General features: G+C 33.9%; 1 protein-coding gene across 4 annotated transcripts in view; it reads right to left on the bottom strand.

The window, feature by feature from the left end:
- Positions 1-14,139, bottom strand: part of LOC105497295 (cyclic nucleotide binding domain containing 1) — a 596,100-nt gene that overhangs the window by 553,729 nt on the left and 28,232 nt on the right. For all 4 annotated transcript variants that reach the window (XM_071068020.1, XM_071068021.1, XM_071068023.1 and 1 more), the window contains exon 3: positions 5,307-5,420. In XM_071068020.1, coding sequence (XP_070924121.1) covers positions 5,307-5,420 — 114 coding nt within the window. The remainder of the gene's footprint in view (positions 1-5,306; positions 5,421-14,139) is intronic.

Raw genomic sequence — 14,139 nt, forward strand, 5'->3', positions numbered from 1 at the left:
TTAAATTTATTGAAGTAAACAATGTAGCAATTTTTTAAATCACTGTGACTTTATGTATTAATGTATCTTACACCTAGGAAAGCATTCATTATTTACAGTGGCTATCTTCTTTGTGCAGGATGCTCCCCCTCCCCCATTTCTTTTGCTAACAGGTTCTATGCCACTGGGCAGCCAATCTCAATCCTTTTTCAGGATTATTCTGGCTGAAAAAAATTCCTTTTTATCTCCAGTGTTAGAGGTGTTACAAGTTCAAAACTCCTGGTAACGATGTTCCCCGCCACACGGAGAAAGGTCACAATCACCAAGAGAGAATTGGGATAATCTACAAATATGAGCAGGGATGAGAAGTAGAGGTTTGACAAGCACTCCAGATCTTGTAACCCTTTTCTCTAAGGCTGGCTTTTCCCATCCTCCAGTAGGTTAGGTGAATCAATAGGCAACTTTTTTAAATGTTCCTCAAGGGAACTTATGTTCCTTTGAGTCCAATTTCTATTACAATTCAAAGTCTGGACTAATTCATGATCTAATCTAAAAACTGAAAGATGAATTCATAAAGATAAATTGTGCTTAAATAATTATTAGCAGGATTATTGCTTAAGGCTATCTCCCTTGAGAAGATCTGACTCATAAACTCTAGAGGAGCAAGGACCATATTCATCTTACTCTACACTACCACAGTGCCTGCTATATAATAGCTACTTGGTAAATAATTGGATTAATTAATAAAAGAAAGAGTTTGAATGTCAATATAGAAAAGGGTGGTTATACTGTCCAATTTAACACAAAATCGGAAGATTTCTTGACGCCAGAATGTTTCTCTTCTATGTATTTAAATCACAAACATCATGACTTTCTATCTTAAGCCAGGGTTCTCAGATTTTAAAAATATTTCTCATCATAGTACTGAGAATAAAGTTTGGAGAGTACAAATTTGAGTAAATGTTCAAAGGCAAACAGATTGAGCTGTAGTTTACATATTCTGGGTAAAAATCACTGCAATATTTATTTAGGAATTTTTCAAGTGTAGAAAGTTACAATTACATTTAAAAAATGTAAACTATTTACCAAATTCACTTTAACAGCACTGTTCTCAGGAAGCCATCTAGCTTTATAATACTTCCAAGACTGTCATTAAAAAGTAAATGAAAATATCAAAACAGTAAAGTTATAATTTTTGTGAAAAAGGAAGTTCTAAAATAAGCATAGAATAGGTTGAAAGCAAAAGGACTCCCTAGCATTTTTTTTAAATTAGTACATTTATAATTATGTATTCTAAACATAAGATATAGATGTAAATCTGAGATTATGCTCCATCTTTCTGTAATGAGTAAAGATGGCTCAAAATGGCAATCACATTTTGTTGTTGTTATTGTTTAAAAAAGATGACCATTATGTTTATTGGGAACAGGTAAGTCAATTATTGTACAGTATCATCAAAAAGAATTATTGGTCCTGCACGGTGGCTCATGCCTGTAATCCCAGCACTTTAAGAGGTCAAGGTGGGCGGATCACAAGGTCAAGAGATCCAGATGGTCCTGGCCAGCATGGTAAAATCTCGTCTCTACTAAAAATACAAATTAGTTGGGCGTGGTGGTGAGAGCTGGTGGTGGGAGCCTGTAGTCCTGGGAGGCTGAGGCTGGAGAATTACTTGAACCTGGGAGGCAGAGGTTGCAGTGAGCTGAGATCCGGCCACTGCACTCCTGCCTGGGCAACAGTGCAAGACTCCCTCTCAAAAAAAAAAAATAGAATTCTTAGGATGATAATCACAACATTGTTCATTTCATCTAGCCATTGGAATATGGTAAATCATTTCATTTCACAGCCCCCTTTAAACATACTGGTACTTTATATAAGGTGAAGTTTCCATCTTTTTGTTGCTGTTGTTTAATCTATTTGAAAAATGGTCGATTTCTTGACAGATGGTATAATGTACATAAAACATCACTGCCATCAATAGTGCATGATAATAATGAAAACAAGTACAATTTAAAAGTGTTTTCAATGCATAACTCTGAATTAGGGGATCAATATTGTCTGTCCTCCTTTTCTGAGTGAAAACTGAGTGTGAGTTAACAGACTTCTTTCTTAAAAGTCATGTTTCTGCTATTGAGTGAAACAAACACACAAAACCAAGTCTTTTGGGTCAAAACTGAGTGTTCTTTTTAAAACAACACAGCTTCCTCTCTATTTGATTTCCTACATATGTGAATATGCCAAAAATTTACCTTCTTATCAATCCATGAATAAAATAGCAGTACTTCCTCTTCTTATCCTATTCTTCAAGTTTTGTTCAAATAGAATTGTTTCTCAATGTCTCAGCCAGGTCTTCTGCTTATTTTCATTTGTGTGCCTTGCTCCATATGGACTTAACGTTTCTATGTAGCATTTCTCCTAATCTCCTTGAACATGGCTGTCTTCCTTCAATATTTACTAAATGACCTGGCATCACCAGCTACCCACAGCCAGGCAGGTACCTTATTTGCTATTGTAGCTATCACATAATATTTGTGTTAAACGAATTATAGTGTTAAATATGACAATGATAATAGGTAAATATTGTTGATGAATAATTGTAATAGTGTAAATGTTAACAGTGTAGGTATTTAGTGTCTGCTAACTTGCAAGTTTCCTCATCAGTTTTATTCCTTTAAAAGATTCTTGGATTTACCTAAGCTCAGTTTCCATCATCAGGGTATCTATAGATATATCACATTGAATGAGGGACCCATGTATACTAAGCTAAGAAGAAAATTCACAATTTTCTTAATATATTTTAGGAGATTCTATTTAATTCAATTTAAGTTGTGGTTTTGTTTCATTTTGTTTTGTTTTTTGGAGTTTTTTGTTTGTTTGTTTTTTTAATAGAGTCATGCTCTGTCTCCAGGCTGGAGTGCGGTGGTACGATCTTGGCTCACTGCAACCTCCTCCTCCCAGGTTCAAGCGATTCCCCTGCTTCAGCCTCCCAAGTAACTGGGATTACAGGTATGCACCACTATGCCTGGCTAATTTTTTGTATTTTAGTAGAGGCAGGGTTTGACCATGTTGGCCAGGATGGTCTCGAACTCCCAACCTCAGGTGATCTGCCTGCCTTGGCCTACCAAAGTGCTGGGATTACAAGTGTGAGCCACCATGCCCAGCCCCTAATTTTCTTCTGAGCCTCCACTTTCTCTCTTCTAATCTTATCCCATGTGCTTCATATAGTGTCAACAATATTCCCCACTCTTCAGGTGGACATGCAATTCAAGATTGGCAAATTCAGCACAGTGACAATCCAGGGATATGATATAATTTAATTAGAGGTTTCAATGAGTCTCCTGCTGGGCCTGTTTCAGAACACCTCTGTTCTCACCTGAATAATAAAATAAATCAATGTGGTCTTCCCAGACCTATTACATGATATGTGAAGATGAAACCAACCCAGCAAAGAGGAGGCAGAGATACAGAGAAAACTGAGTCCCAATGTCATCATTTAATGGTGAAGTTAGCTCTACAGCAAAACATTTCTAAAGTGTGATTCTTAAAATTCCCCTTGATTCTTAAGCTAATTTTATTGGCTTTTCAGACACTTAAACAAATCTTAATTAGTATACTGTATCTTCCTAGTTCTTGTGTATTTGGCAGTCCACTCTTTATTTTCACATTTAAACCACAGTTTTACTGTTAAAACACATTTGGGGTCTGTCTCTTTTCTTAAAAATATAAAGATGGTATTTCATTACCAAGTATGTTGACAGCCACTGGGTGCCTCCCTGTAGTCCTCTCAAAGTTTAATGTTTTAACTAAAGAAGCAGACCACTGCTGGTAGATTAATGAATAAATATGGGGGCAAGATGAACATATCAGCTATCTATAAAGGCTCTTGGTCCCTTATTCTATAGACAGAGCTATATTTACAGGTCTCTTTCTAATCAACGAGATTAGAATAGAAATTGAGTATACTTGGAATCAAAAAGTACAAAATATTTTTATTAGATATTTCTAGAGTGATGTTAATTTGATAAATCACAGTATAAGCATTGTATGATCATTCCAGGCAGGCTTACTATCTAGGGATGTAGTTTGATCTACATGACAGATACAGTGTTGGAAAAAGTTATATTTGAATTTCTGTTTTTATAAGATTTTATTAATTTAACAGAATTGTTCTTGAAAAGGCAGAGCAACTCCATCTCCCAGAGATTCTTCCCAGTCAACTAATATGATATGTTTCACATAATACTGCCCTATGGCTATAAAGAAAAGAAAGGTATGGGATAATGAAATAGATCTATGTCTCTCATGCTGATATCTTCCAACCCCTGGAAACATATTTGTTACAACAATTTTGTTTGAATTTTTACATTTGTATTGTTGATATAAATAAATGAAAACATATTCTTGATCAACTCCCTTACACAGCCAGTAAGCAGTTTGCCCATGGGGCAACACACATCTACTACTCACAATTATGGGTCAGTCCCTCTGTTAAATATCAGAAATAAAAATACTGACTAGTAAACACACAAGCAAAATACAGTCTTACAGATACGGCAATACAAGTTATTAGAGAGTACGGCAGTGGGGTAGCCAAGGATGTCAAGAGGTCAACTCTACTTGAATAGTATGGGGTAGGAGGTTTCCATATCCACTGTAAGATACTTAAGGAACAACAAAGAGAAGTGAGAATGCCTTTCTAGGTACTGCACTGATATAAGAACCTTACAGTTCCACTGGGCCCAGGGACAATTTGAGAGAAGCTGCATCACAATGTGATCTGGCAATCCATCTTCATCCTTTACTGAGAGGGCAGTTACACCTTCTGCAACACCCTTAAGTAATCTCATTGTTTGACTTTAAAAACACATAAAGCACATCTAAATACAGGTCCACCTAGAAGCAGGAGCCAAGTAAAAAAGGCTTCACAAATGCCTTTTAGTGCCCCACGACTTTGTCATTTATACCTTGATACACGACACACCTCCGAATATCCTCCACCCACAAACACTCTAATCCTTTCCATTGGGAAGTTTCTCATGAAATTTTGTAGAATATTTTAATCCCTTTCATAAAAACTGCTATTCATTAGTAAAAGGTAACAATTCTTTGACAAAAAGTTTAAATAAATATGATCCTTAGCAGTGGACACATATTTTTGCTGAACAAAAAATGAATTTACCCTTACAAACTAATTTCTGTTTCCTTGGCTGCTCCCTAGTGTAGAGGGCTGGAAACTGGTCAAATATTTTCAGTATTGAGTTCCACTTATGTGAGCACAAGCACACTCATACACACTCATCAACCTTGCTTTCAAAAGAAGGTATCATTACCTTTGTTCCTCCTGTTTGAAAAGTTTAGGAAGTCTGGTTTTTTGGTGCAGGAATACTTTAGGATATTGCTTCATAAATGTATCGTGAGGTGATAAGGTATTGCTTATACTCCGGCTTAAAAAGAAGACAGAAATTAAATTGTAAGTGTCGTAGGATAACAGCTTCCAAGAGAAAGATTTTTAACTCAATATATACATATCAATTCTATACTGAATATTTAGTCTAAGAAGTAACTAACAAAAATATAAAATATCAATATTTTGTGCTTTAAAAATATCCAAATCTCAGTGAGAAACATTTTAAGAAATACAAAATGTATGATAATATATGATAATATCAATGTCAAAAATTTAATTTTTGAAGTTGTCTTTTTAAAACTTATATTTCTATAATTGATTAAAGTTTTATATAATGTACTACAGAATTAAAATCCCTCTAAAATTATTTAAAATAGTTTACATCTACATTACTAGAGAGAATATTTATCTGAATCTTTGCCATCTTGTATTAAAATCTCATGCAGTATTTTTTAGGTCTAGGGTAAAGATGTGTTACAACAAAAGATCAGCATTTTCCAAATTCAGATCACTGAAATTACCTAAGATGCTTTTTGTAAGTAAAAATTTCTGATCCATTTATTGATAATCATAAACTCCAACGGTAGAGCCCTGGGTGGGTTTCTCTTTTTTAAATATATTCCTCAGGATGACTCTTATATGCAGCTACAGCTTGATCTATGGCAAATACCAAAAATGCCAATAAGCAAGATCCAGAGAATAGCAAATTGTCATTAAATGTTAGGTAATGATATTTGTTTCTGGAAAATCCACCACATTCAATTTTAAATTGACAACACCATGAAAAGTTTGTCAATTTTTTAAAAAATGCTAAACATTCATCTTGAGGGCTTATTTCAATAAGTATAAAAAAATTATCGTACTTCAAATTGAACACTGACAAACATCTTAGCCAATAGTTGCCACATGACAATGAACACAAAAATCCTCAAGAGAAGGCTTTTTTAAAAAGTCTTTTTCATTTTTATTGTAAATAATAACAACACATTCTAAAATATTTATAACAGCTTTTTCTTCTCTTGGATAATGTTCCTAAAACACCATATTGACGCTTTACACAAGACAAATTCTACATACTTTAAAAATCTTATTTAATGTAACTTAATTGATTCAAATAACACAATATGATGTGATTTTCTATATTAGGCATTTTTATTCATTTTCTCACAGTGTAGAGATACATTCACCAAGCATCAAATCTTTTTAAAATCTGACCACTGATTTATTGGAGGCTTCCCAGAAAAAAATTTTTTGTTGTTTGGAACTCACATTCTACAATCATCTATTTTACACATCTACCTGTTTTTCACTGGATACTTGTTATATTTGAATCATTGTACTAAGATCTTTTACATTGTTTTGTATTATTGCACATTTATATAACCTGACAACATGTTTTATTTGAGTTACTTTATTGACCCTTCTGCACAAAAAGAAACTGCAACTTTAATAGTTTGCCTAATTCATATAACTAAGAAGTGGAGGACACAGGGTACAAATGAAAACTAAATTGACTCCAAAACCCATTATTTTAACTGCTGGGATATTCTACCCCCCAATTAATAAAACATAATTAGTTCTTGCTATGTGCCAGGCACTCTTCTAAGTAATGTATATGTATCTTACTTGACTGTATTAACTAGATACTCCTATCCATTTTGTTCCCAAAAAGATGCTGAGGTTCAAAGAGTACAAAAGTGTAGACATATGCAGCCTATACTACAAAACTTGGAATCCTATTCCAATCTGTGATCTGGTTAGATCATCTTTGGAGTGGCTAAAAAATTTATTCCCAAATACTAAGACTTTTACCCAAGTCATTTTTTATGTGTATAACCTTAGTTATACTTACATACTTTATGTATATAACCTTAGTTAGCTGCCTCCTTCACCTAATTCTTGAGAATTTCCAAGATGTGGTTGGTAATGTACATGGATTCAGTGTTTAGGATCTGGGTCTCCAAAAGTAGTATGTCCAAAAAGTGAAATACGTGGAAGGTTGAAATGGAAGAGTCAAATACTAGAGCTGGAGATGACATGATTTTCAGATTGAGCCCCTAAATGACCTGTAATGCTATAATGTATATTCTATGTTCCAAAAATGTAATGTAGAACATATTCCTACTTCTGAATCTCTTGTTGAAACAACAACATATGTCTGTGTGTTCAGTAGAAAAGTATTATTGTCTAAAACCATGTGAAATCTGTAAATAAATGTATCTAAATATGGAATATAGAAGTAGCTGAGGGGAAACATAAAATAATTAGCATGCCAGAGACAAAGAAATGTTTAGAATTATGGTAGAGTTGGACAGTAGATCATGGACCTAAATACCTATTTCACCCTTCAACTCTGTCCTGAAGATGTTTTTTGTGATTTACCAGGCTATGAGTAAATACTACCCATGGACAAAGAAGTTGCCACTTCATTGAAGCTTACCTGCAATGAACTCATCTATAAGAAAATAACTCCAACTTCCTCAAGCAGATGAAAGGGAAATACATTCAAAATATATAGGTTTACACAGCAGAACTCTAGAGCACTCTCAGGATTCTCTATATACAGGGATTACAAAATTAAATGCTTATCATATCCAAGCAAGTATCATAAGGTGGGAACTGTGGTAAACTGAAAAGACCATGTCCACATGGAGGGACCTGTGACCTCGCCCTTAAGACCACATGTATTAATAGAAGTTCAATGTGTTCAGATCCTGTAGTTTTCTACAGAAGTCAGAAATCTGTACTCTCATGTAAAAATGTCTTATTTTTAAATGTTAATAACTGCTATGGATTGTATGGTTCCCCCTCTCCCAAAAAGGCGTATGTTAAAGCTCTAACACCCAGTGTGACTATATTTGAAGATAAATGCAGTCTCCCTAACTACAAGGGAGGTTGGTAAATGTAGTCTAGCCCTGTGCCGAAAAAGAAGATAAAGTTTGGAGGAGCATACGGAAGCCTTTAAAGTAGATATAAAACCACTGACTATATTAGATTTGGATGTATATTATTTAGAAATGTGTTTGTCATTTTACAGATAAGGAAATGATGCATATAAAGTTTAAATTACCTGCCTATGCTTATATAAACTAGCAAAATAAGTGAACACATTCCAATCATCTTGCTCTAAGATTAAGGGTCTTCCATTTCTCATCATAGGCACAATCCAGTAGAGAAGGAAGGAAGGAACACGTCGTACTGTCAGGGAATACTACTGAGGGCTTTAAGTGATCACCCTTCCCCTGTTCTAGGCTAATCTACTTGGTGTTCTCATGGCTGAGTTCTACCCAGTGGAATATAAAAGAGAAGGCAGAAGGATGTGCCAAAAAAGATTCTTCCACAGAAGATTCTCAAGGTCCTTTTCCCTTCCAGCTTGATGCAGAGGAACAAGGTGGCCTTGGAAGCCACACAGTAAAGACTGAAGAGCAAATGTTTAGTAGAGGCCTGAGTTTCTAAACTAAAAGAACAAACTGTCAATGAAAAGCACCCCTTTATAGCATTACGTGGGAAAGAAAGAAAATTATATTGTGTAAAGCTACTGAGATTTAGTGTTTATCTATAGCAACCAGAAATACCCTAATGCAATATTTCTTCTGCATCTCAGTTTTGCTCATATGTCTGAAAACATAATAAGCTTTTAATAAGATGCTTATTGATTAATTATATTTATGTGTTTGCCCTAAGGCAATTCACATTTTTCATTTTAAGTTAACTAAAGCAAGTCATAAAAGTTGAATATATTCAATCACTTATAGATTGTTTCCTCCTGAATTTGTCTTACAACTATCATAGCACCTACACACATATTTGATGAAAATTAAAAGAAATACAAGTGATATCCTGATAAAGGAGGCAGGTACATTTGATAAGAATTAAGCTGATTCTATATTTTATATATACGATATGTATATTGCATATATAAACACATTTTCATAATGCATGTCATTCTTTTATTACAATATGAGTTGAAAAATAAACATTCCTTAAAAATGTCAGTGTATTTAACATTAGGCCACTACAAAGTTTCACACTATTCAGTGTCTTCTGTTCTTATTTAAAATTTTTTTTGGAAATGTGAGTTTCTAGCCTTATTCATGGACAAAGCTCATAGCCAATGACTTTATGCCTTCAAAATTATATTTTTTCAAAGAAGTTCCACATGCTATCGCAATTAAACATTAAGATTAATCTCAAACTTTTCATTTTCATAAAGTACTAAAGGAAAATTTAAAGATCTGTTTGACAAAATTAACTGCAAGATTGAATGTAAACCTCTTAAGAGAGATATTGATCAGTCATAAAAATTTACTTCCCCTGAAATAACTAACTAAAGTTCTCCCTATTTTGAGAATCAATATACGATTTGCACATAAAACTGAAGTCCTATAACCTTATATGAAGTATTTAAACCTTTCATTTATTTTTTTATCTTTAGAAAAGGACTTCCTATCTTTAGGATTGTTATAGTAGCTAGAAATAATAAAAGTAAAACTTCAGACCCACTGTTAATAGTATATTAGGCATGTAAAAATGTTAACTGTTAATGTAAATCCAGGTACAGAATGTACAGCATTTAGATATCAGACAGTTTTTAAATTTTTATTAAAATCACAGGGCTAGAAGCCTCACTTTTAATGGAAAAAAGGACAAGAATGTGAGTCACCATTAAATCTTCCTGTAGCAGTACATATAAATGCAGTGCCTGTCATGTTAAACGCTATTAAGACTAGAAAAATCTAGTTATGAGAAAGATTTGTTAAAAAGTACCTAGACACAGACTCAGGAAAAACGTTGATCATTAGAACAGAACTATTAAAAAGGAAATATCTGGCACTCATATACTGGTAGGGTAGAACCTATCTTACACCTTAGAAGAACACACCTTCTAACACACCTTAGAACACACCTTATATGCACACATGCCAAAATGCAAAAAAAGAAAAAAAGTCTTCAAGCTTTTTGCAGCATGGCAGTCTTGATTCTCTAAAGAGCCCTGTTGTTGCACATATCCTGCATAACAAATTTCTGATGCATTACTGGTCTTATGAAAGGTGACCTAGGTCTCCAAGGCCCACCACATTGCAAGAAAAGAAGGGGGAAAGTGAGTGGATACTTGAGATGTGAGCAATGGGCAGAGAGGAGGGGTACGGTGTTCTAAAGGCAGTCATTGATACGAAGGAGCATGGGTGGGAGGAATTGAGCCATGACCGAGGAACAAGGAGGGGAGCCCAGCCATCTTTGTGGAAGGACTCTTGAAGGAGAATGGAGTAGCTTAGCTTGATGGTGCACACTGAGTCTAGGAAGAGATAGATATAAATTTTCTGTTGAAGAATTTTTCATAATTTAGGCCACATGTTACTACTACATGCTAATAAGCAAATCTTTCACAGAAAGATCACCTGGAAAGATAAGCTGCCATAAGTGCAAGCCAGCAGCAACAACATCAGATTTATATCCCTAAGCCTATAAATTACCCTATGTTAGATATAAAATATAAAAGAGTTATATATAAGATCTTTATGAAAATAAAGGAGGGAATCACAGTGATGATTAATAACAAGAGACTATCAAGAATAGCCAATCAAACGTGAAGAACTAAGTGGAAAATCTCAAATTGAAAATTACATATATTTTTAGTATCTTTAAATTTTATTTTTACTGTATAATTTAAGTGTACAATATGATGTTATAGAATACACACAGAAAATAAAAAGATTTCTATAGGGAAGCAAATTAACATATCCATCATTTCATATAGTTACCCATTTTTATTGTGTGTGGCAAGAACAGCTCAAATCTACTCATTTAGTTTGAATCCCAAATACGGTGCAATGTTATTGCCTATAGTCCTCATATTGTGTATTAGATATCTTCACTTGTTCATCCTACATATATTCTACTTTGTGTCCTCTGATCTACATTTCCCCATTTCCTCCCTTCACCCTTGCCCCTAGTAACCACTGTTCTCTATCTCTGTATTTGCAATTTTTTTAATTTCACATATAAGTGAGATCAATAAGTATTTTACTTTCTGTGTCTGGCTTATTTACCTTAACGTAAGGGCCTCTGGGTTCATCTATGTTGTGGCAAATGGCAAGATCTCATTCTTCCTTAGGGCTGAATAGTATTCCATTGGGTATATAAACCAGATTTTTTATTTTTATTTTTCACTTTTATTTTAGGTTCAGGGGTACACGTGCAGGTTTGTTACATAAGTAAATTGCATTGCCTTTTTATTCTTCTAACAGTGTCTTCAGCAGAGGAGAAGATTTGAATTTTAAGGAAGTTCAGCTTAATCATTTTATTTTTCATCAGTCATGCTTTTGGTGTATTACCTAAGAAGTCATCACCAAACCCAACGTTACCTAGATTTTTTCCTTTGTTATCTTATATGGTTTTATACTTTTGCATTTTAAATTTAGGTCTATGATCCATTTTTAGTTAATTTTGTGAATAATGTAAGGTCTCTGTCTAGACACATAATTTTTTGTTTTTAGATATGGATATCCAGTTGTTTTAGTATCATTTATTGAAAATCCATACTTTCTCTATTGAATTGGCTTGCTCCTCTGTTAAAGATCAGTTGACATATTCGTGTGGGTCTATTCATAACCTCTGTATTCTGTTTAATTGATCCATTTGTCTATTTTGCTAATACCACATAGTCTTGATTGCTGTAGCTTTATAGTAAATCTTGAATTTGTGTACTCATTTCTTTTTAAATTAGTAATTCAAAGAGTACACATGCAACAGAAAAATCTCTTGTAAAATTGAAAACAACATAAGTTACTTTGAATTTTATTTTGACCACTATTCTGACCATCGCTTAACACTGAATTTTTTCATCACCCTCAGAGAAAACCCATATTAAATCAGTGAATATTATTTTAGCCTTTTTTGTGTCTTTATATACGTTTCAGTGAACCAGTAGATATTTAATTTATAGATTTATGTTTAAGTGTGTGGTCTTTGTATATAAAAGATATATCATATTGTATTTGAATACAATATGTGGTATACTCGTGGTATATCCATACAATAAATACTATTCAGCAATAAAAGGAATGAGCTATCAAGCCAAATACACACACATACACACACACACACACACACAATATATATGTAGATCCATACAATAAATTCATGAAATAAAAATTAAGCATGAAACACAAATATATGTAGATTAGTATATCCATACAATAAATATTATTCAGCATTAAAAGGAATGAGCTATCAAGCCAAATACACACACGCACACACACACAGAGAAAAAAACTTAAATACATATTGTTTAGTGAAGGAAGCTGCTGTGGTTTAAATGTGCCACCCAAAATTCACGCTTTTGAAACTTAATCCCCAGTGCCACAGTGTTGTAAGGTGGGGCTTAATAAAGGTGATTGAGTCATGAGGGTACGACTCATGAATTAATGCCATTATCACATTAGCAGGTTAATTATCATGAGAGTTGATACAAAGCAAGTCTAGTCCTTGGTGTCTTTCTCTATCTTCTCTATCTTTCAAAAGCTTGCTTTCGCTTTCCACCCTTATACCATAAGATGACCCTTGACAGATGCCAGTCTCATGCCCTTTGACTTCCCAGCCCCCAGAGGTGTGAGAAATAAATTTATTTTCTTTATAAATTATCCAATCTCTGATATTGTTTTACAGCAACAGAAAACAGACTAAGACAGAAGGCAATCTGAAAATAATATATACAGTATTATTCCAACTATATGACATTCTAAAAAAGGCAAAATTATGGAGACATAGGAAAAAATCAGTGGTTGTCAGGGGTTGAGGCTAGGGAGAAGGGAGGGAGAAGGGATGGAGCAGAAGATTTTTAGAGTAGTAAAACTATTCTGTAATGTTGAACATACATCATTACATGGAATGGTTGACCCACGTCATTATATACTTGTCAAAAGCCCTACAATGTTCAACACAAGCAGTAATCCCTAATGTAAATGGGTTTTAGTTAATAGTAATATATCAACACTGGCTAAAAATTGCAACACACTTACCATGCTTCTGCAAGATATTGATAATATGGGAAACTAGGAAGGAGGGGTCAAGGTATATGTGGAAGTTATACTTTCTACTCAAATTTTTTATAAAGCCAAAAGTATTCAAAAATTAATCTGTTAAACATGTGAATAAAATAGATTTAACTTGCTCTAGTACAAAATGTGGAATTAAGATGAGAAGAGATTTGAGAATGTAATTCCACTTAGAAGTTTGGTAGTCCTGGATTCAGGTAATAAAAGCTAGAGTGGAGTAGTAGATTAAAAAATGAGTGATAAACAGTAGAGATACAATGGAGCAGTAGAATCTAATTATAACACATGGAGAAATAAAGAGAAAAGGTAACAAAACATGCCTGCAAGATTTTCATGCTTTAATTACTGGGTAAATGCAGGCCTTCCACAAGTATTTTTTGAATGTCACCTATGTATCATGCACTGAAATAAGCAATAAAAATTCTCAGGTGCACCAAACAAATAGTGTTGCTTTTTTTCCCCAGGAGTTGACAGTCTAACTGTAGTGATACGTATAGAAATAGAGAAAGAAAGTGAGTTTTCAGGAAAGAATGAGTTTGTTTCTGAAATCAAGATCTAGGGAAATCTGAAGGTTAATGAAATCTTTAGCAATTATCTATAGCAACTCCTCTAATTTGAGAAAGTTTAAGATAATATCGTCTAAACCAGTGTTCCTTAAGAAGAAGGGAGGATGGCAGAAGGAGAACTACTGACATTTTG

The sequence above is a fragment of the Macaca nemestrina genome, chromosome 8 (assembly GCF_043159975.1).
Source record: "Macaca nemestrina isolate mMacNem1 chromosome 8, mMacNem.hap1, whole genome shotgun sequence".
Lineage (NCBI taxonomy): Eukaryota > Metazoa > Chordata > Mammalia > Primates > Cercopithecidae > Macaca > Macaca nemestrina.